The sequence below is a fragment of the Dendrobium catenatum genome, unplaced genomic scaffold (genome assembly GCF_001605985.2).
Source record: "Dendrobium catenatum unplaced genomic scaffold, ASM160598v2 fragScaff_scaffold_1398, whole genome shotgun sequence".
In the NCBI taxonomy this organism is placed as follows: domain Eukaryota; kingdom Viridiplantae; phylum Streptophyta; class Magnoliopsida; order Asparagales; family Orchidaceae; genus Dendrobium; species Dendrobium catenatum.
This window is the reverse complement of record NW_021319860.1, coordinates 1,538,065-1,559,883: the sequence shown is the minus strand read 5'-3', so window position 1 is coordinate 1,559,883 and position 21,819 is coordinate 1,538,065. Positions and strand designations below refer to the sequence as shown.

The window sequence follows — 21,819 nt, the reverse complement described above, 5'->3', positions numbered from 1 at the left end:
ACTAAAAAATATAATCAATTAATTAATCATTATTTTTGGAATGGCCCTAAACAAGGCGTGACACAACTTGAAATTGGCCATTTTTTTTAACTTAAGCTGCCCTAAATCTTTAAAAAACATTACACTTGTTGACTCAATATAAATTTTTCTACTTGAGCCTGTGTAAATTTTTATGTCAGGTCCAATATTGACGTCTATTAATACGTCATCATAGGATATACACATCTACTAATGAGTTTAAGTCAGTTAGTGTCAACCTGCAGGGAGCGAGCTGCCTGGTGCGATGGTTGATGGAAGTAGGTTCCTCCCACGCCACTAATGCTCGAGTCCCATTCCTTGCCCCCAAAAAAGTTAGTGTTAACCTATCCTAAAATGATCATGGTAATTCAATATGAATAAGAAAATAAGGAAAAAAAAAATAATTTCATGAGTTTTTCATTAAAAAGTAATCAAATAGTCATGTCATTATTTTTGGTTGACCTAAATAAGGCCTATCAAAACTCAAACTCAACCCTTTTTTTATTCACTGAAGATGTCCTGAATCCCACAAAAAATTATCTGGGTTGACTTAAACTCAAAATTTTCGTATTGAGTTTGAGTCTCATAGACGTGTAATAATATAAATTATTTAATATTTATTTCATTTATATAATTATTATAATTTTTTTTATTTTAAAATATAATATTATAGTATATCATTAAATGATTAATTATGTTCTATATTTTTTTTTTGGGACATTTAGGTCATTTAAGGCAAATTCACACACACAACACATACACATGGACTCGAACTTTGGACCTCTTAGTTGGAAGCCTAAGCTTTCAACCAATAAGCAAGGGGAGTTGTGTTATGTTCTATATTTTCATTAATGGCATTTTGTATCAGTACGGTGCAGCATAATATTTTACCCATAAAGTGATAAAGGTACTTTTGTCCTCCACTCAGGAGGCTGCCGTGTTCGAGCATGAGCCTTACCCTCCGGCACGGCCTCGTCATTCATAGCCCTAGTTCACGCCAGTCTCCCCGATCTTTGCCTTCCGGCAATGGCGATCTACCTGGGATCACCAAACTACTTTCTCTCTATCCACCGCAGTTCGGACATCATCGCCGGTACTCCGATCTCACAACGCCGTTGCAGGTTTTTGCTACTACGGGGTGTGAGGACGCCGAACGTCGTCAGGATCGCCGCCGAGCGGCGTGCAATCGAAGGCGTGAGTGAAGAGCTCAACGCGGTGGCGTCTCAGAGCCTTGATACTGTCGCCGCCCGGCGACGAGTCCGCGCGGCATTCCTCAACGCGCAGGAGCGGCTTGATCACTTTCTCTTCAAGGTTCCCATTTACTTGTTTGCACAGCTTTGATGATGGGATCGAAATTTGAGTTTTTTTTTCTTAAACTTATTTTTAATGAATGATGTACATATAAGATATAACATTTACTAAATGTTTTTGCAGGCTGCTCCGTCCGGTATACTGATGGAGGAGGTTCGTAGAATCAATTATAATTATATAATATTTTCGTATGTCCACAATATTTTTTGCAGCGTAGGATAAAAATTTGGTATATTCCTAGAGTCGTTTACGTTTTATTGACTTCATTTTGCTTACAGTTTTCCTGCGATGAAAGGTCTTTAAAATTATTTATGCTGCGGGCGTGACATGTTAGTTTTGCTTAAACATCATACAGTCAAACAATAGACATTTTTTATAGCTTTCAAGACTATCTAGTAAGGGGAGATACTACCATCGCTCATTTTTATAAAGCACTATGGGGCTATTTTGCTGCAAGTTGGATTTAAGTTAAGTAGGATTTAGTAAAACCTGCAAATCCGGATTCATCAAATCCTGTGGCTGTTAAATTCTGAAAATTGTTTGGCATGATACTTGTTAAATCCTGATATGTCTTTACAATCTGTTTGGCTGCGCACTTCAGGATTTATGACGGTTAACTTCAGAATTTATACATGAAGCTATGCAAAATGCACGCATGAGAACCGACCGAGTAAAAAAAAAGTGAACAGTACATATCAAATATGTTTTTGTATTTTCAAGTAATTGTGATAAATTCTTCAAGACACATTTAATTTTAGTGAATCGACATACAATAGAAATGAAAAAAGAATTATAGAAGTATATTATCCCATAACTTCGTGGAACAAAACACATGCTATGATATTGCTGAATTAAAAAGGCAAACCTCTAGAAACAACAGTTCTCATATCAAAATATAAATTAAAACCCAACAAAATTTACTATAGCAAAACGAGGATAGTTCGTAAGAGTACATAGAAGACAATATGCTTTAAAGTTAATAAAATACCGAAACATATATTGTCGAAATATAAGTATACATGAATATTTCATTTGTGCTTTATAATAAGAGCGATATACTATAACTAGTAGTTGAGAGCTATCTTATCATGTTGAGCGTCATCATCGTCTCAATATATGAAATTAGAAGATGAAAAGATTATTGGATTATTCTTTTAAATTTAATTGAAAATTTCCTAACTAAATCAACATTCCTACTTGGTTTGCCCACAAATATGTCGCGAGTGCTTGCTTGACCGCTCTTCTTTGAGTTCTTTCCCCTTTTGTTATATGTATGTTAGGATCTTTGTTGTTCACTTCTATCTCACCGATTTGAGTATCATGTTGATATATTGAAGTAGATATCATTTCCATGGTATTGATCAATAAAATTGTGCAACACTACATACACAAGCAAATGTGCATACTTATGATCATATTATTAGGTGTTTTGATAGGTAGCAACTAGGTCGTGATGAGGGCACCCCCTCTCAGGAGCATATTCTTCAAGGGAGGGACATGCGACCAGTAGAGAAACTCGCACAAAAAGAACAATGGGCATCACTCGTCCTATGCTGGGCAACCAAGAAGTTCCTCATAGATCGCCACTCATTTCAATCAAATGCTCCCCTTTGATCTCACCAGACTCAACTATAGAAAAGTCCCTACCTCAAAGACCCTACACTCTACTCAGCTACAATGTTAGGCTCCGACCTCAGATACACTAAGAACATGTGTATCATCAATTACATCAACTGCATTTTTGCAGTAAGAATGACACTGCCCATTGGAATGTAGGAAAGGATGACAGTTTGCTTCAGTTGGTGGCACATTGTTGAACTCTTTTGGCAATGACAAAATGACACGTAATACTTGACTAAAATATCTACTAATTATTTCCATTGAATGCTAGAATCATTTGTACAGTTGTTTGTAGTTATGAGCATGAGCAACCCCCCAAGAAATATGTTTAGTTGTTTTACTATGATCATATTTTTCATATTATTCAAGCCATCTATGAGATACTAAGCAATCTTTTAAACGCACAACAGCCTCTTCCGGCAGTCTGAAGCATTGATAAGTTCTTGCCGGATGACCTGCCAACACATCTTCGATGGATTTATGATCTGTATTATTTGATCTTTGAATGCACAAATGTTCATTGGAAGAACTACTTTTGTCTATAATGGAGGGAGTTATTTATGCAATCACGTCATTTATTGATGTCTTTCCACCATGTTACATAGTCATAGGGAACTACCTTTGTAAATCATTCACCATGACTTCATGAAGGGTTACAAAATAGATTTAGTTGGTGTGTCATGTTTGATGGCAATACCACTTAGAGACAATAACATATATTATACAAAATAGGTAGTCTAAATCACTATTTTAAGCAATTTTGTTTACAAATGCCTCAAGGCGCACGCCTCCAGGCAGGATAACGAAGCGTACACCTCAAATTGCTTGAGGAGCACCTCGCCTCTTTAGCTTTAGATGCATGACTCAAGCAAATTATTATTTTTTAAAAATCAATTGCTATTTAAAGTTCTTAATTTCTTATTAAACCAAAATAATAGTCTGTCATATGGCTTCCTCACACGTGACTGAAGTTTCGAACAAAAAGAATGAAACTCCTATGTTCCTCTGCCGCCAGCTCTATTCACCCATCGACGACAAACTCCAGGTCGCCTGACACTACCACCACCTTCTTCTCTCCTTAGTCAGTGCATTAAAGCTACAATTTGGTGATGACACTCTAGAATTACACTATTTTACTGTCAAGGTTTTGACATTAATATGTTTTTCTTATATGAACGCAATTGGAGCACGTATAATCAAGTGCACATAACAACAACATCAAGCCTTTGTCCCACTACATGAATCCTTTTTCGCCATTGTGTCCGGTTAAAAGTCAAATTCTCATTTAAATCTAATAAAGAAATATCATTTCTAATATTTTTTTAACCTAAGTCTTTTTAGGTCAACCTCTACCTTTCTTAACACAAGTCAAATCTAAAACTTCAACTTTCCTAACCGGGTTATCGGAAGGCTTCCGTTTAATGTGACCAAACCATCGAAGGCGACTCTTTCTAATCTTATCTTCCACTGGAGCTAATCTAACCTTTTCACGTATATGCTCATTTTGTATCCTATCTCTAATGGTAAGACCACTCATCCACCTAAGCATCCTCATCTCTGTAACACTTAACTTAGTATTATGCTTCTCTTTTAATGGTCAACATTTGACATCATAAAGCATTGCAGGTTTCACCACCATCTTATAGAATTTTCCCTCAAATTTGAGGGGGACTTTTCTATCGCACAACAAGCCCGATGCATTCCTCCACTTTAACCATCCAACTTGAATTCTGCTGATAATATCCCCATTTGTTTCACCATCACTCTGAACAATAGATCCAAGATATCTAAAATATGTACTCTTATTAATGACTTGATCACCCAAAGTTATAATCCCATCACTAGTTCTATTGCTACTAAAATTACGCTCCATATATTCAGTTTTAGATCTATTCAAGCGACAACCTTTGGACTCTAAGGTTGACCTCCATAATTCAAGTGCACATGAAGAGGAAAAATCATCTAACAATCCTAAGGACAAATTCTTTAATGTATATCGTGTATAATAAGAGATTAAATGCAAAAACTTGAATTGAAGTGGTTGAAGGCTGATGAGGATCTTTCACTTTGTGAAGATATGACATTAGATGATCAGAAATTAGTAGATGATGAACTAGATATAACACCATCTGAATTATAAGACGAAGATTTGAACAATGATTTTTTTTTTTTTTACGGTGATGAAAGCAAAGCATCTGTATTCACTGTAAGCCATATATAAAAAGAATTAAAAATAAGATATATAAAAACAAAATTTAAATTTTCTTGAGCTTTTTTAATTTGAAGTATTACTCTTATCTTTATGTTAATGGCAAATGTCTGGAAAAGAGGAAGATGACTAAAATTGATGAAGAAGAAGCAAATTGAGAGACAAACTCCATAGGTGTCAGATAGGGGTGAAATATGATGCTCATATGAAGACCCCCTCAATGATGACAATATATATGAATTTTGAATTATTGTCTTACTATTATTGTTTTCCGTAAAAATTAAATGTGGACGAGTGGGGAACTGAGAAAGATGGAACTTGGAGTTGAATTTGATGTTATATGATACTTTTATGTAATTCTTATATTTTATGTTATTTTGTTATTGTGATGTTTACATTTTCAATTTCACGAAATTTATTATTTTCCACTTTAAGTCTTGTGCAATTTTTGATTTCATATATATGACAATTTGTTGATGTATAGTTCAATAGAATGTTATTATATCATTCTTTAATATATTATTCGATTATTATACAAAAAATCACTTCTAATATTTATTTTCATTTTACTCAATTTTTGAATTTTGAGGCTTACGCTTCAAAATGCCTTGGGGCTTACACTTTGCTTCATGAACGAAGAACACCTAAATACCTAATTATGCTATTTTAAATTGTGGTTTAAATGAATTATGCTCAACATCGATTATTAGTTTTGGACTTTAAGATAAAGAGACATAAAATAAAAAAATAAAGTAAAACGTTGTTCTATGATTAGATGGGGGTATTTAAAAAATATTAACAAAAATATTTTTGAGAGTAAGATACTAGATCTTAAGATTTTGTTTATTTATGAGGAAGCTAATGTTATGTGGGAAAAAGTAGCCAGTGATATTAAGAATATTGCAAAAAGATATGGTTGGAGTATCAAAGAGAAAGTCTCATAATAGCAAAAATAGTTGATGGTGGAATCAAAATGTGCAAGAAAATATAAAAAATAAGAATATTTGTTATAAAAATTAGTTTAGATATAAACATTTTGATAATTGGAAAAGTCATAAAGAAGCCCGTAAGGAGTCTAAGAAAGCAATATATGATGCAAATAATTTAACTTTTAATGATTTATATAATAAATTATATATTAAGGAGGGTGAAAGATATATGTATAAGTTAGCCAAACAAAGAGATAAGAGTAGTAAGGATTTAGTTCAAGTGAAGTGTACTGAGGATGAAGATCAAAAAATGCTTTTATTAGAAGATGATGCTCAACAAATGTAAATGAGATATTTTTATAAACTCTTCAATCAAGATTATGAGAATGCGATTGACCTTAGTGACCTTATCACCCTAAATGAAAAAAAAAAGATTTTTTTTTATCAGCGTATTAGTAAAACTGAAGTTAGAGAGGCAGTGTAGAAAAACAATTGGACTTGATGATATTTCAATATAGGTGTGAAAATGTTTAGGAGATGAAATAATTTCTTGGCTTATTAAACTTTTTAATATTATTTTGAAGTCTAAAAAAATACCAGATGATTGGAGAATTAGTGTGTTGATTCTTATTTTTAAGAATAAAGGTGATGCATAAGGTTGTGCGAATTATAGACGAATTAAGTTAATGTGTGTCATACTTTAAAACTATGGAGAAAGTTGTGGAGCATAGGTTGTGGCGTGATACTAATGTTTCTCAAAATCAAATTGGATTCATGCCGGTAGGTCTGCTATGGAAGCTATACATTTATTGAGAGGTTTGATGGAGAAGTATAGAGAGAATTAGGAGTATCCACATATGATATTTATTGATTTAGAGAAAGCATATGATAAAGTTCCAAGAGAAGTGCTATGGAGAGTTCTAGAAAAGAAAGGGATTAATAATGCTTATATTCAAATCATTAAGGATATGTATGCAGCAGCTGTTACTTGTGTTCAGACACAAGGTGGTTTGACAAAGTATTTTCCTATTTCAGCTGGATTACATCAAGGATCAGCCTTAAGCCCATATCTTTTTGCTTTAGTCATGGATGTTCTCGCTAAACATTTGTAAGAGGTTGTATCCTAGTTTATGCTTTTTGTTGATAATATTATTCTTGTTGATAAGATTACAGAGATAGTTGAAGGTAAATTTGAATTATGGAGGTCAACCTTTGAATCTAAAAGTTTTCGTTTGAGTAGATCTAAAACTGAATGTATGTAGTGTAATTTTAGTAATAATAGTTTTAGAGGGGGGATTGTTATTTTGGCTAATCAAGTCATTAATGCCAGTACACGTTTTAGATATCTTGGGTCTATTGTTCAGGTTGATGATGAAATAGATGGGGATATTATTAATAGAATTCAAGTTGGATGGTTGAAATGGAGGAATGCATTAGGCTTGTTGTGTGATAGAAAAGCCCCCTCCAACTTAAGGGAAAATTCTATAAGATGGTGGTTAGACTTGCAATATTTATGTTGTAGAATGTTGGCCATAGAAGCATAATATTAAGTTAAGTGTTGCAGAGATGATGATGATTAGGTGGATGAGTGGCTTTACTCTTAGAGACAGGATACGAAATGAGCATATACATGAAAAGGTTGGAGTAGCTCCAGTGGAAGATAAGATTAGAGAGAGTCACCTTAGATGGTTTGGTCACATAAAATGACGGCCTTCTGATGACCCGGTTAGGAAAGTAGATGTATTAAATTTGACTCGTGTTAAGAAAGATAAAGGTAAACCTAAACAGACTTTGTTAGAAAATATTAGAAATGACATTTCTTTATTAGATTTAAATGAGAATTTAACTTTTAACAGGGCACAATGGATAAAAAGGATTCATGTATAGTCGACCCCACATAGTGGGATAAGGGCTTGATGTTGTTGTTGTCGTCATCTAAATGAATTGTGCCGTATTTCTGGATGATTTCCAACCATGCACACCAAACAGAACATACTTTCATGTATCAATTTATTTCATTAATAACTTCCGTAATAGCACAAAAAGAGCTTACTAATAAATGTTATCAAAATTATTGGAAAGTTGCTATTATCCTTATGTATTGCCAATTTCCCAAAGGATTTCATTTAACTGCACATACAAACACGGTAATATGTCTTGAGTTTACTAGAACTACTTTTATGCAAGAGTTAAACGAAGACAAGAAATAACTTAAAAAAAAAAAAACCCTCACTGTTTCCCCTGTTTCACTATACCCCAAAGAGGTCTGCCTTCCAATCTTCATCAAACTCAAACCCAATGTAGAAAGCTATTGGCAGGTTTAGTTAAGTTTTATTTTCAAACTATTAGAGTCACGGGCCCCAAATAGTTGGGATAAAAATGATGACAATGGTTGCTATTTAAATAGATACTTCAAAGCTCAATTGTTTTGCAACATTTGGTTAATACAAAAGAAAACTGAAATTCAACACAGCTGAATTCACGTTGTGATGGTGCTAACTGGTGTCTTGAATTGAAACCCTGGCAATTACAAATACTTACAGACTGAATTTATGGTGTGCATATTTTCAAATTTATGAAAGATTTAACTAATTTTAGTTCTGAAAATGGATGGATGAAAAAGAAACCTTCTAGACATTAAAGGCAAGAGTCCCTGCGATAACTGCAGAGGCTAAACTGAATTGCTCCACCATGCTGCACTATACAGAGATACGAGAGGAACTCCAAGGGCTTGGAGGTTTTTTGGAAGAGCTGGCTTCCAAACCTTGGCATTGCCACCAAGGCTACCCTCTTTTTTTGCCATGGCTACGGTGACACCTGCACTTTCTTCTTTGAAGGTATCTCTCCTCTTATTCCATGTTCTCTGTGGATTGAACTAGGATTCTTTTGTGTTGTAGATCTGTTGATAGATTTATTGGATAATCTAATTTTGTAGCATTGTAAAAAAATAGGGATTGCAAAGAGGATAGCAGCAGCAGGATATGGAGTTTATGCCATGGATTATCCTGGCTTTGGTCTCTCAGAGGGTTTGCACGGCTACATCCCTAGCTTTGATGAGATGGTAGATCATGTCATTGAGCAGTATGCCCGTATTCGAGGTTAGTACTCCTTTTCTTTCTTCTTTAGGAATATGTGCTTTAATGCATTGTTTTCTTGAAGAGAGAAGGGAGGTTGCAGAGCTACAACACTTTCTCCTTGGTCAATCCATGGGTGGCGCAGTGGCTCTTAAGGTTCATCTAAAGCAGCCCAAAGAATGGGATGGCGTGTTGCTTGTTGCTCCCATGTGTAAGGTGTGGCTTTTGTCTCATCCATCTCCTTATCTTTGTAATGGTGGATGTTCCTATAACGACATTTGAATGAAGCTATTAGTTTCTCAATGATGCTTTTGTCTTTGGAATTATGATAATGTCACTTCTTGATTAGGCACCTATTTTTGCATGTGGCTTTTGAACATTTAAAGCTAAAAAATGGTCTTTTCAGAATGCTGATGGTTCATTAGTAGATAATTCGTTCCTCATTTTGCCTCGCTAACTTGTGCAATATGCCTAGGGATCTAAGATTTAATGTAACTATAATGATACAATAAATGTTTAGATCATGTAAAATAAATGGCTAAACTTTAAATACGAGAATTAAATCAAATGATAATGCAATGATTGATTAAGTTTGAGCTGATCAATAGGAGATTTGAACCATAAAAAATCAGTGAGCAATTACAGTTTTAGACCGTAATTAAAATTGTAGTTGTAACAAATTTGATCAAAATCAAGAATTTGCAATACAAATAACTAAAGAGCTAAGAATAAAAGATAAAAAAATGACATCAATGTTTAGGATTATTCAAAGTTTCCAAGAAAATTCAATTTCATCGGGATTGGGGGTGGTCACTGAAACAATGAAGTGAAAGCTATTATACCAACTTTACAAGAGGTCGCTATGCATATCAGCAAGAGAGGTGGAAAACCACAAAACTTGTGGTGTGTAACCGTAGAAATGGTTACCAAAATAGCGTTGTAGGCTTGATTGGAATCTGAAATCATGTGGGTAGCCCTCGGAAGTTGTCACTTGAAGTAGGCAAAGCTTATAGCAACTCACTTATCAAAAAGTTGCAACAAAACTTAATATATCATGTTCTTATAGGCATGTATCACATACCTGGCCAAAAAGATCTGTTGAATTTCTAGCTACCTTATCCAATGAAAGGGGAAAAAACAGATGTATTTTTATGTTCTACCACATTTGGTCTTTCCTTGAATGTATTTAACTATTTTGGCATTTTATTAGCTAAGGAGCTGACAACTATTGATCCCTAGATGGCATGCTAGCGGGCGTTACTCGCATATGCGCATGTGCTGATTACGAGACCTGCCTAGATGGCAAGTCCTGCAGGAAATCAGCTTTGATTGTTTGCGGATTTGGCTTGGAAGGAAGGCAGCTGGCATTCAATTATAGGATGACTGATTTCTAGGAATTCTATCAAGTATATTTAGTACTTTTTCATATTAAAATTGGTTGTAAATTTTAGATTTCCTGTTGTAGAACGGATATTGGCTAAAATAAGAATTATAATTTAAGAAACAAATTCAAATTCAAATTAATTTGAATTTTGAATTCGAATTCGTTACCAAATTAAGATGTATAAAATAGGAAGGTTTTGAATACAAGATGAAATTGTGGGAGCCAATGGGGTAAAGAAGGTGGCCGGCAGCTATGGAGGTATTAGGATTAGGGTTTGTGAGGGTGTTGGTGGTTTGGAGGTGGGGGGAAGATGGCCAGTTAGGCTTAGGAGGGGGATGGGGAATTTTGGTGGGAAAGAAGATAGGGTTGTGGGAAGAGGCTGACGGGTTTGGGTGGAGGGGGGGATGAAGCTGGCGGGATTGGAGAGAGGATGGAGATGACGATTAGGAAAGAAATGAGAAACAAAAATAAAGAAAATTGTGAGTCCGAACGCTTCCTGCGGCTGACGGGTGTTGCATTGACCTTCACCAAAGGACTTCAAGCCACGAGCCCAGACCCATCCTGCGGCTGATAGAAAATATGATTACCTCCCATAGGGATCTCACCTAAGTCCTCCTAAGGAACAAAAGTACAGAACAAAATTTTTATTAAAACTCCATCATACATTATACTAGCAAGGGCCTCTATATATATAGGCCTCAGAAATAAAAGAAACTAAAATAAGACGATCATGCTCTTAGAGTTTACATAAGATTAGATCCGTAAGTAAGGGTAAAAATGGAAAATACATAATTAAAATAAAAATTACTAATAAAAAAATAAGATAACGTAGGACGATTATGGCCGTCAATCTTCATCTCCTCGGATAGGCATGGACGGTTGGATGTCCGCATCATTTCCTTTCTTGCTAGGATGTGTTAATTTCTTCTATGTTTTTCTCCTGTGTAAACTATTATTTAAAATGCCAAATTTTGGCCAACTCGTGTGAGGAAAATTTTCACTGTGTTTCCTATTTTCTCGTCATTTACATCATTTTTAACATGGTATCAAAGCTGATTTCTAGCTAATCAAGATGGTCAACGACAAAAGGAAGTCTGTAATAGGGTCAAGCATACATGGAGATAAGATGGGCTCTTCTTCCTCACTAAAACACACCTTCAATTCAGGGGTTTCCATGGAACATTCAACATTTCAAATCACATCCTACAACTTTATGAGAGGAACTTCTAATAGTATTGAATGGTTCAAATGGTGATTCAAGGAAGAGAGAAGACTGGGTATTTGAGTAATTCTATTCATCAACTTGAAGTGGGAGATCCTTCTTTTCTAACATGGGACGCCAATAATGATTTAGTGATGTTTTGGCTTTTCAATTCAATGGAAGAATACATTGGGTCCTTAAACCTTGTTCACAACATCACACAAGCTGAATAAATCAGCATGACTTTTCAAGTCTTGAAAATTTTCATAATTTATGTAAATTATGAGATTGTGCGCACTATCTCTAGCAAGGAAGCATGAGCGGCACTAACCAGTCAATACACCCACAAAAAATTGGCAAGAATTGGAGATTCCTCGAAAGATTCCTTGGGATTCCTCCCTACCCAATATTGAAGAAGAATTCACCAAAATTTGAAGAGAAGAACAAACGAAGGATAACTCTTGGAGGTGCCAAAAACCCACTCCAAGATGAAGGGTCTGCCTTTGCCATCAAAAGTATAGAAAAAAACCTACGAAATGTCTCAAGGTGTGGTTAAAGAGGTAATTTTTTATGTGACGGCTGTAAAAAGAACAATCACACAAAAGAAAATTATTAGAAACTTCATGGCATGTCAGCAAATCAGAATAATGTCTCTCACATTGTAAATCAATACAATGAAGCTTATGCTTATCAAACCAAAGGCAAGGGTTTAAAGATGAAAACTATGTACAACCTTGGTGACATATTGATGGGGACATCGACAAGAGATTCCAACGCGTTTAGCAGAGGAAACATTGGAGATCGATGGTCATGATGGAGAGCCTTTACTTTTGATGCACTTTATGTATTATTTCTTTTTATATTTTAGTTTTTTTTCGATTTTACCCCTATGAGTAGTTAGTTTGCTATTGTAGCCCAAGGGGCATTCTAGTCTATTTTCTTTTGTCATGTTGAGACCTATATATATGGCCCCTTCTTATGTATTTGAATGATGATTGATTCAATAAAATTTTGAGTTTTCTTTGTCTCCCTAAATGTTGAGTGTTTGAGAGAAGAAGGAAGGCCCTAGGTGTGGGCAATCTCAATACCCGTCAATCTTTAGAAGGGTCTGAGGTTCGCGGCTCTATTTTGTTCTTCTCATCTTCTCCGACTTCTCCCCTCTCTCCCCCACACCGTCGACCTGCTCCACTTCCACCGCCCCTTATCTTTTCCCCTACCCGACCACCACCACAAGACCGCCGCCCCTCCCTTGGCCCTCTCCCCTCCACCGCCCGTGCCACCACATTGGCTCCACCACCACTTCTCTACCAACCCCCCATACCGTCGGCCACCCTCTCCATCCACCCCTTAACCTCCCATTAATTGCCTTGAATGCTTTCCTAATTTAGGAAGCTAAAATTTGGAGGGATTTTAAATTCAAATTCAAATAGATTTGAGTTAATTTCTTTCCTAATTTCATATCCTAATTAGGTAACTCTTTTAATCCCTCAAATTTGAAATCAATTTCAGATTTCTTCTTTGATTTACTTAATTGCTTGGGCCACAATCCCAATTAAATAATTCCCCCAAATTCCCCTCCATAGGGCCGACCGCCCCCTCTCTCTCCAATCACAGTAATTGGAATCCAATTAATTAAATTTCTAGGCCTAATTCCCTCTTAACCTCTTTTAATTTCAAATTTCAAATTTGAAATTCCCCTAACCCTATATTAATTAAAATGTGAATTTATTTTCAGATTTCACAATTAAATTCCTCTCCAATTCCTTCCCTAGCCGCCTCTCTCATACCCAAACCCTAGCCTACCGCCGGCCCTCCCCTCTACTCCCTCTCCTTCCCTTCTTGCTTCACAAACTCGCCAGCCCCAAGGAGTCCAAGAGAGGAGCCTCCCACGCCCATGGATGGCCGACCCTGAGGTCGACAACGGTTTTGCCTACAACGCACAAAGAGAAATCGATATTCTACTTTCTTCTTTCTACGAACCGGATTGGGAATATGACGACTCCGTGGAAAGCTATGTCAACCGCATCCTGTGTTGCCTCGCCGAGACGATTGAAGATCAACAACCCAAAACACCATGGCTTCTCATCGGACGATCCACTTCTCCTCCACCACAGACTACCTTCTCTTGGATCAAAGCCATTGGTGTTGCTACCATCTTAGTGGCATCGTTTAGTGTGCTGAAAGCCTCTCTCCGCTAAGCCTCATATTGAGTGTGAGTGAGAACGGTAACTCTTGGTGAAATCTCTAAATATTAAGCTTTGGATTTTATTACGGCATATCTAGTGTTATTGTAATATTTTTGAATTGTCTTAACTTGTTCTAAACTCCTACGTTTTGCGACTGCATGCCAAGACAAAATTGAGAATTGAGAATTCTTATAATCATACCTTCTGACTCATTAACCTTAAAGTAGCATGATTCGCAATACTTTTATTAGTTCCTTGCCATTCTTGTTTGGTTTCACATCACATATTTCTAAATAAAGATTTGCTAAATAAATTACCCGCGCCTTAAAAAATTTCCAGCTCTTCTCTGGTAGCCCCAAAAGCTATGATGCACTAATACTTTTCCTCAAACACTTATTGGACACAACACACGTCTAACACGTCTTTGACACTTGTTGAATACCACGAAGATGTGTTTGACTAAAAAATATAAAAAATAAATTGGACACACATCTTAAATATTTTATAATTTTTAAAAATTATAATTTCTTATATTTCAAAATTTATTTATTTTAAAAAATAAAATTTAAAATTTTTATTTCTTCTACAATCCCAAATCAATCGCCGACACCCAATACCTCATTCTCTTAAATTTCCCATTTTCATTTCTCTTTGGCGGGTCACAACTAGGGTTTCATAATAACACCTGATGCCATCTTAACATTACATCCGACGCCATCAGCATAAGCTGGAACACATAGGCGATGCACGTTTTCATGCCTTAGTCAAAGCTCGTTTGAATTTTGAGGAACGTGTAGCAACATAATTACATAAGCAAGTCCACATGAAACTTGGGTTTTTTGAGGTTTTGATTGAAACAAGGTGAAAGCCATAATGGTTTTAAGATCCAATTTTATTTTGATGTAGGCTAAGTATATGGTTGATTCCAAAAGAACACAGCTGAAGTAATGCTTGAGAGAATTATAGGAGTCATTTTAGAAGGAAAAAAAAAATGATATGTTGTATCAGAAATTAGCTTAATTCGTTGCTTAAATATCAACCATTGCTATAGATTTGATAATCATGCATAAATATACTTTTTCTCCAGGATTGTAGTAGTAGATTGTATATGAGTAGATTCATGTGCTAATCACATCATTTTTTATTATTCTAAATTTCCTCATACAAACCTTAAATCTTTTGATATGGTTTCTGCATTCCATTTCTTATATATCTTTCTTTTATTCGAGGACTTAATTAAATTGTCGCATATATAACTTTTCTCTTTTGGTTAACTGTGTTATCTGCTACAGTCTTTTGGAATATATCTTTATTTTGTTGAACTTTTAAGATTGCAGAAGATGTGACGCCGCCTGCTGCCATTTTGTATGCATTTTCTCTTCTGTCTTACATTTTACCCGAAGCGAAGTTGTTTCCACAGAAAGATCTTGGAGATTTGGCATTCAGAGATCCTGAGAAAAGAAAAATGGTTAGTCTTTGTTGAACCAATGCGAATAGTAAATGTGTGAAGTTGCGAACTAATACCAGTTATTTCTTGACGAAATATTGCATAATACAAGCTGGTCCTTTTAAACTATCTGTACGATAGTAGGCCTAAACTTTTATAATAATAGGACAATTATATAAAATCTTTCATCAAAATGTATTAATTATATTATTCTTGTTTAATGTTGATGAACCATAGCTTTATTTTGGCATAGAATATGTAGTTTCTGCATGTCCTATTCTTATATACTGAAGCTGTCTTATTCCTGAAGATGTTCTATTTTTTAATGCGTGGGATCGTTTGAGATGATAGAAGCATATTTAATTGAGGGAACATTCAAGCTAGCTCTAGTTTTCTGGACTTGTAAATATTTCATCCCACAGCAAGTAAAATTATAAAAATTCTATATTTAGTTGAATTAAATTAAATTAATTGCGTGCAAAAGACTTGACCTCATGAAACAACACTTACATAAATGAATGGAGAATGAAGACTTATACTGACAATAATTGGAGAATAATTAATGTTATTTCATTCCAACATTATTGCAGAATTTATAGCCATTGAAAAGCTTCTAATAGAGAATATACAAAATTTGGGACTGAAAAAGAACTACGTAATTAATCATAATAGGACAACCCTTCGAAATTTTCTTGTACAATCAGGTTGCTCTCATGAATTGGTGAGGTGATAGCAAAGATCCTACAGATATATGATATAGTAGGAAGAGGGAATAGGCTGTTTTGAGTGTAGGAGGCGAAGATGGAGACTGAGAAGGTGTTGTAGGTCTAGGATGGCAGAGAAGGTATTGCCGGTCTTAGAGGGCGGAGAAGCTGCATGCCTTAGTGGGGAGCAGAAGTCTAGGAGCAGAAAATGGGGCCAATTGGTGGTGAAAGCTAGGGCATTTTCACACTCCCTCTTAAGAAAATAAATGAATTATATGTTTTCCAAGTTTTTTTATTCCTTTTTGAAGGGATACTCTTGATAAACTTTTGGTGATAATATTTATAAATTATTTACTTTTTTTAATATAAATTATTTATCTGTGATAACGAACAGAGTACAAATTAGGCTACTGTCAAATTTCCCCTTTTAAAATATCTATCAACTTGAATATGTTGTGTTAATGTTGGATGGAATTATATATGATATTGATGTCTGATTTATCATCATAATAAAGCCTCATAATACTTTTCCTTTCAACCTTTATTCCCAGTGTCATATAGTGTTTTTTTTTTGAAAGGCGGTCCTAAGAATATAGTTAATTTAATTTTTGTGCTAGATTTGTTTACACCATTTTTATTATAATTCTCTAAAGTCATAAGGCGGTCCTAAGAATGTGCAATATTTTAAAATTGACATCTTTTAATCTGCTTCTATTTATGCTTCAAGAGTCATATCGTCTCGTATTTTGGATCGAATTCTCTCTTCTGAGGTTCTCGTTCAAGCATTGTAGGATTTTATATACTACCCTTAGACGTGATTCATTGAGATTGCACATGAATTAGCTCACAACACGGACAATATAGGTAGATAATCTTTCCTGTAAGTCTTTGATAGGAATTTTTTTTTCTATCGATATATCTTATAGAGCATTTTTAAGTTTATGATTGAATTTTTGGGCTTTTGATAGGCTTGCATCCTGACGTATTTATTTCTTTCAATAGTTGTGTTATGTATTTTTATTCTAATATGAATATTTCATGTCGAGATTGTGTAATCTCAATACCAAGAAAATATTTTAGTTTTCCTAATTTTTTTATTTCAAATTCTTGAACATTTTTTTTTTGTGAATTCTTCATTCTTTCCAAGTCATTGCTTGTCATAATAATGCCATCAGTATAAACTAAAAGTATTGAGAATCCCCTTGAAATTATGTGGTTGATAAATAATGTATAGTCTCATTGACTTTATTTTTATCTCTTGTTGAGCATTATCTTAGCAAACCTTCCGAATCAGGCTTTTTCGGATTACTTCAACCCATACAATCCCTTTTATTGCTTACTTTTTGTTCTATATTTAAACCAATTCCTAGTGGTGGCTCCGTTACGCTTCCTCCTTTAAGTCACCATTTAAGAAGAAATTTTTAGTATTAAACTATTATATTTTTTAGTCGATATTAGTTGCTATTGATAAAAAGACAATTATTAGAATATTTATCTTAGCAACCAAATCAAAGATTTCAGGATAATCAATCCTATATGTTATATTATAGCTTTTGGCAATTAATTTAGTCTTGTACCTTTGCAATGAATCATCTAATTTTATGAGAAAAGTTTTTATAAACAAATGTAAATGACGTTTAGTGTGATTTCTTGTATCTTTCTTTTTTGGAGCCCTTTCAATTTCAAGTTCATTAGTTTCCTCAATGAATTCAGAGACATAATTGACTCATTTGATTGGACTTGGCATAGATTGAGAGTTTAATGCCTTTTCTCTTGAGTAAATCTGTAGTGGCTAAGTAGAAAGCGGTTCAGGAATGGGTTCAGTTTGGGCAGGAGTAACTAATTTTGGGATAGATTTACTTGTTGAGAATGGAAATCTAGGAGGAAGAAATCATTGTCTTTATTATTTGTTAATGATATTTCTCTCAAAAGTAAGTAATAATAAAGTAGTGGTCTTCATTGAATGTGACATTAGCAAAAACATGCATTGTCCTTGTGGGGATAATGGTATTTATATCCTTTTAACTCGGGAGAATAGCCAATGAAGACGCATTTAATTGCCAGCGGGTTAAGTTTTTTTATTTTTTTATTTTGGAAATCTATTAGCACTTTCAAATATTTTGGGAATAACACTTTTTGAGATGTTGAAGTGAGCAAAGAATTTATTTAGGATTTGTATAAGATTCTTGAACTAAACGACTCTTGCAAGCAACCGATTTATGATATGAGCAAACATTAAAATAGGAGAAAATAACCAAAATGGTGCCGTTGACTATCTATAATGAACTGAAATGATCCTATACTATATAAAGAACTGAAATGATCCTATACATCAGTTTAGTTTGTTGGGGTATATGCATATGAGAGGACTCATGTATTATCATTTTTAAGTATGAGAGATAATGATTAAGATCTTTAATATCAACTCCAAGTTGATCTTTTGATCATGTTATAAAAGGTGGGAAAGATGATGGTCACATCACTCTTGGCTTTCAATAAAAATATTCGTGACACCTAGGTATAATCAGCATTAAAAGATGCAAACCACCAAGCCCTAGGGATGTTAGATGTAGAAAATAGTTCTCAAATGTCACCATGAATGAGAGAGAAATGAAGAAATATTCTCGAGTTAATAAAAAAAGCTGGCATGTTCATATTTTATCGTTCATAAATATCACAATAAAAATTTTCATTATTGTTTTCTTTGAATATGAAATAAACATAATTTTGAGAACAGTAAATAATCCGTGACTAAGATGTATGCATTGATGTCATATCATATTTTTGTTAGATTCAAGGGTTTTTGAAAAAAAAGATAAAATTTAAATGTTTCATATAATTTTCTTGATCATTAGATTCCTTAAACTAGTAGATAATATCTCTTTCTTTTTGAAGTCTAATTGTTCTCCTCATGCTCTGTTCCTAAAAGTCACAATGTGAAAGGCAAAACAAACTGTGTACTCAGAAACTTTAGTTAGCTTATAAATGGATAATAAGTTAGGAAATAATTTAGGTACATGGATGATATTTCAAAGTAAGAGGGATTTGTTTATAAGAATATTTCCTTGTTCCGCCACAATTGTCAAGATTTTTGTTGCTAGATCATGTAATATATAAAATAAATTTGTTAGAGAGGTTAATCATATGGCCTGTAGTTCTTAAATCAATGATTCATATGCTACAAATAAGCATCTCTAAGACTTTGAAAGCGTGAGAAAAGGATGTTGTCTTATAATGCTAGAGTACATGAACCTGTAGGTGTTTTTTTCTTGCAATGCAAACAAAAGTTTCAACTTTTAGCTTCTTGTTTGTGGAATTCAACAAACGATTCTTTAGAGTTACCTTCTTCCATATGCATTATTTATGCATGTACATGTTTTTTCCAGTCCTCTATGCCTTGTTGCTAGTCCTTTTTGTGCTGTCTAATTTAAGTTTATGGTTTGCAATTAAGTTCTAAAAATTTCTCTTTATATGTCAAAGATTTTGTTGAAATATATATACCATTGAGTATCTCTATTGTTTGTAGTCCTCAATGTGGGAGGGCTTTGAGTCAGAGTTCTTGATGTTAGCAGCCTTTGATATTAAGGTTGATCCCTCCACAAGTCTATTGATTATGACTCCCTTTCTTCCTTCTTTAGTTCAAAATTCCTATAATGGCAATAATTTTGTTTAGTAATGGTTGATCCCCTTTTTTTGAGAATTTGTTTATTTATATTCCATCTTTTTCAACCAACTTCTTAAGAAGAGTCATATGTTTGTTTTATTCAATTTGGATGTATTGATAGTGATCAATCTCTTGCCACAAACTTTGCAATAGGTTAGAATATTCTATGATGGGGCTTCCTTGTTGCATTATGGGTGAGATCTTGGTCTTGACGGAATAGATTTTTGTGGCATCTTGGACTTTGGAATATGTTTAATTTACCGTATCCTGTAGTTCCTTTGATAAATAAAGAAATATGCATGCATTACTTATCATTGGAACCATAGGGTTCCCTAACGTGAACATCACCAAAGTGTCCTATTCATTCCAAACCTTAAACATGGGATACCTTGCTCAAGTTTGATGCCCAATGAGTCAATGACTAACTCTAATTTTCTCTTACTTTCAAGATTGTGCGAACAAATTGTGATCATTTTATTTAATTCTTTCCAGTATGTATAGTCATTTTACAACTCTGTTGGATTTGGATTGCATCCCTCAATCCCAAAGACGGCTTGAGACCAAGGGAAATGTTGTTGTCCATGGAGAGAAAAATTGTGGCAACTGTGTGCTTTGGAGGTGCATAAAAATAGCAGAAATTGAAAATGTTTTTATTTCAAAAATAAGGAAGAGAAGAAAGACGTGAAGACACATTGGAAAAAAATTCCTAAAGCTTTGATACTGTGATAAAAATTGAAAAATTATTGACTGAGTTTCATTCTAACATTTGTGCAAACTTTCTACAATCCTATGAAAACTTCTAATAAGAAATATATTAAAATCATAAATTAAAAATAACTAACACATTAATTACATTAGAATAACCTGTAAATGTTTATTTTACAACTTAATAGCTCACATGGCTTGTGGAGGTGGCAACATGGTTTGTGAGGTGGAAAGAAAGAGTCTACTATGGGCCCAAGAAGGCGGAGATGAAGGTGGTAAACCTATTGGTGGTCCAAGAGGGCGGGGATGGAGGCGAAGAAGTTGTTGCAGTTCTAGGAGGGGCAGTCGACTTGGAAATTTTCAAGGCCCTTGGCATATTGTAAATTTGAGGTGCGTAGATATAATGTGTAATAACTCAAAAAAGGTAAATAGTAAAGATTTGAAATTTTGGGTTTGAACCCATTTACATTTGTTATGAAGAGTTTTAATGCTTGAAAGTGCTTGGGTGTGTTCTAGAATGAGTCCCAAGTGTTGCATGTGAATTTTGGCAAAATTCGAGAATAACACTTTTGGAGCGCAGCGGTGCGGGTTGTTTGAGCACAACGGCGCTGCACTCAGTTGAGGCGCCAGAAAGGGACATTGCAGCACTGACTCTCAGTTTGTTGCATATTTTTTAGAGCTATAGTGCCCAGAATTGAGCGCGCAGGGCCATTATGAGAATTTTTATATATTTTAAAATCCATTTTTTCCGATGATTTGAGCGCCGAGCCAACCGAAGAGGAGAGAGAAAGATAGGTTTTTAGAGAGAAAGTTTGTTTTGAGTTGCTTCAGAATATTTTTAGCCATCGGACCAGTTGAGAAAGTTGTATGGAGCTAGGTGAGTCACATTTTGCCTATGTATGTTTTCAAATTTGATGTTTTTCCCAAATTTCTCAATTAAATTTATATTTTAGTTAGCAAAAAACGTGTATAACTTTGCACTGATGAAACTTTCACTACGTAGCTTTTTAAATGTTATTGAGATCGTGATTATGAACGTTTTGAGCATTTCTGGAAATTTTCTACCGATATTTTAGAATTTGGATAGACATAATATGATTAATGATTCATGAGTATTGTATATAATTTTTGGAGTAATGAAAATAGTTGTATATTGATGTTTTGAAGTATAGAAATTATTTCCGTTGTTTATGACTTATAGATGATATTAGATGGCTTTGGTGTTCTTATTAAAAAAAAGCAAAGAATTCTTCCAATTTAGATTCTGGGTGTGACATAATGTACCCATTACATCGTTAGATTATCAATTTTGTGATTCAAACACCATGTTCTTTTGGATGATAGGAGTTTGAGAGTAACAAAATTAG

General features: G+C 34.4%; 1 protein-coding gene across 2 annotated transcripts in view; it reads left to right on the top strand.

The window, feature by feature from the left end:
- Window positions 1-887: 887 nt before the first annotated feature.
- The window catches only part of LOC110111876 (caffeoylshikimate esterase), a 30,934-nt gene continuing 10,002 nt past the window's right edge, over window positions 888-21,819 (top strand). The window contains exons 1-7 of one of the 2 annotated variants that reach the window (XM_028699856.1): window positions 888-1,329; window positions 1,453-1,482; window positions 8,795-8,924; window positions 9,039-9,185; window positions 9,247-9,377; window positions 15,263-15,400; window positions 19,610-19,669. In XM_028699856.1, coding sequence (XP_028555689.1) covers window positions 1,045-1,329; window positions 1,453-1,482; window positions 8,795-8,924; window positions 9,039-9,185; window positions 9,247-9,377; window positions 15,263-15,400; window positions 19,610-19,669 — 921 coding nt within the window. In that variant the 5' untranslated portion in view covers window positions 888-1,044. The remainder of the gene's footprint in view (window positions 1,330-1,452; window positions 1,483-8,794; window positions 8,925-9,038; window positions 9,186-9,246; window positions 9,378-15,262; window positions 15,401-19,609; window positions 19,670-21,819) is intronic. The other variant, XM_020843924.2, reaches the window with a different exon arrangement.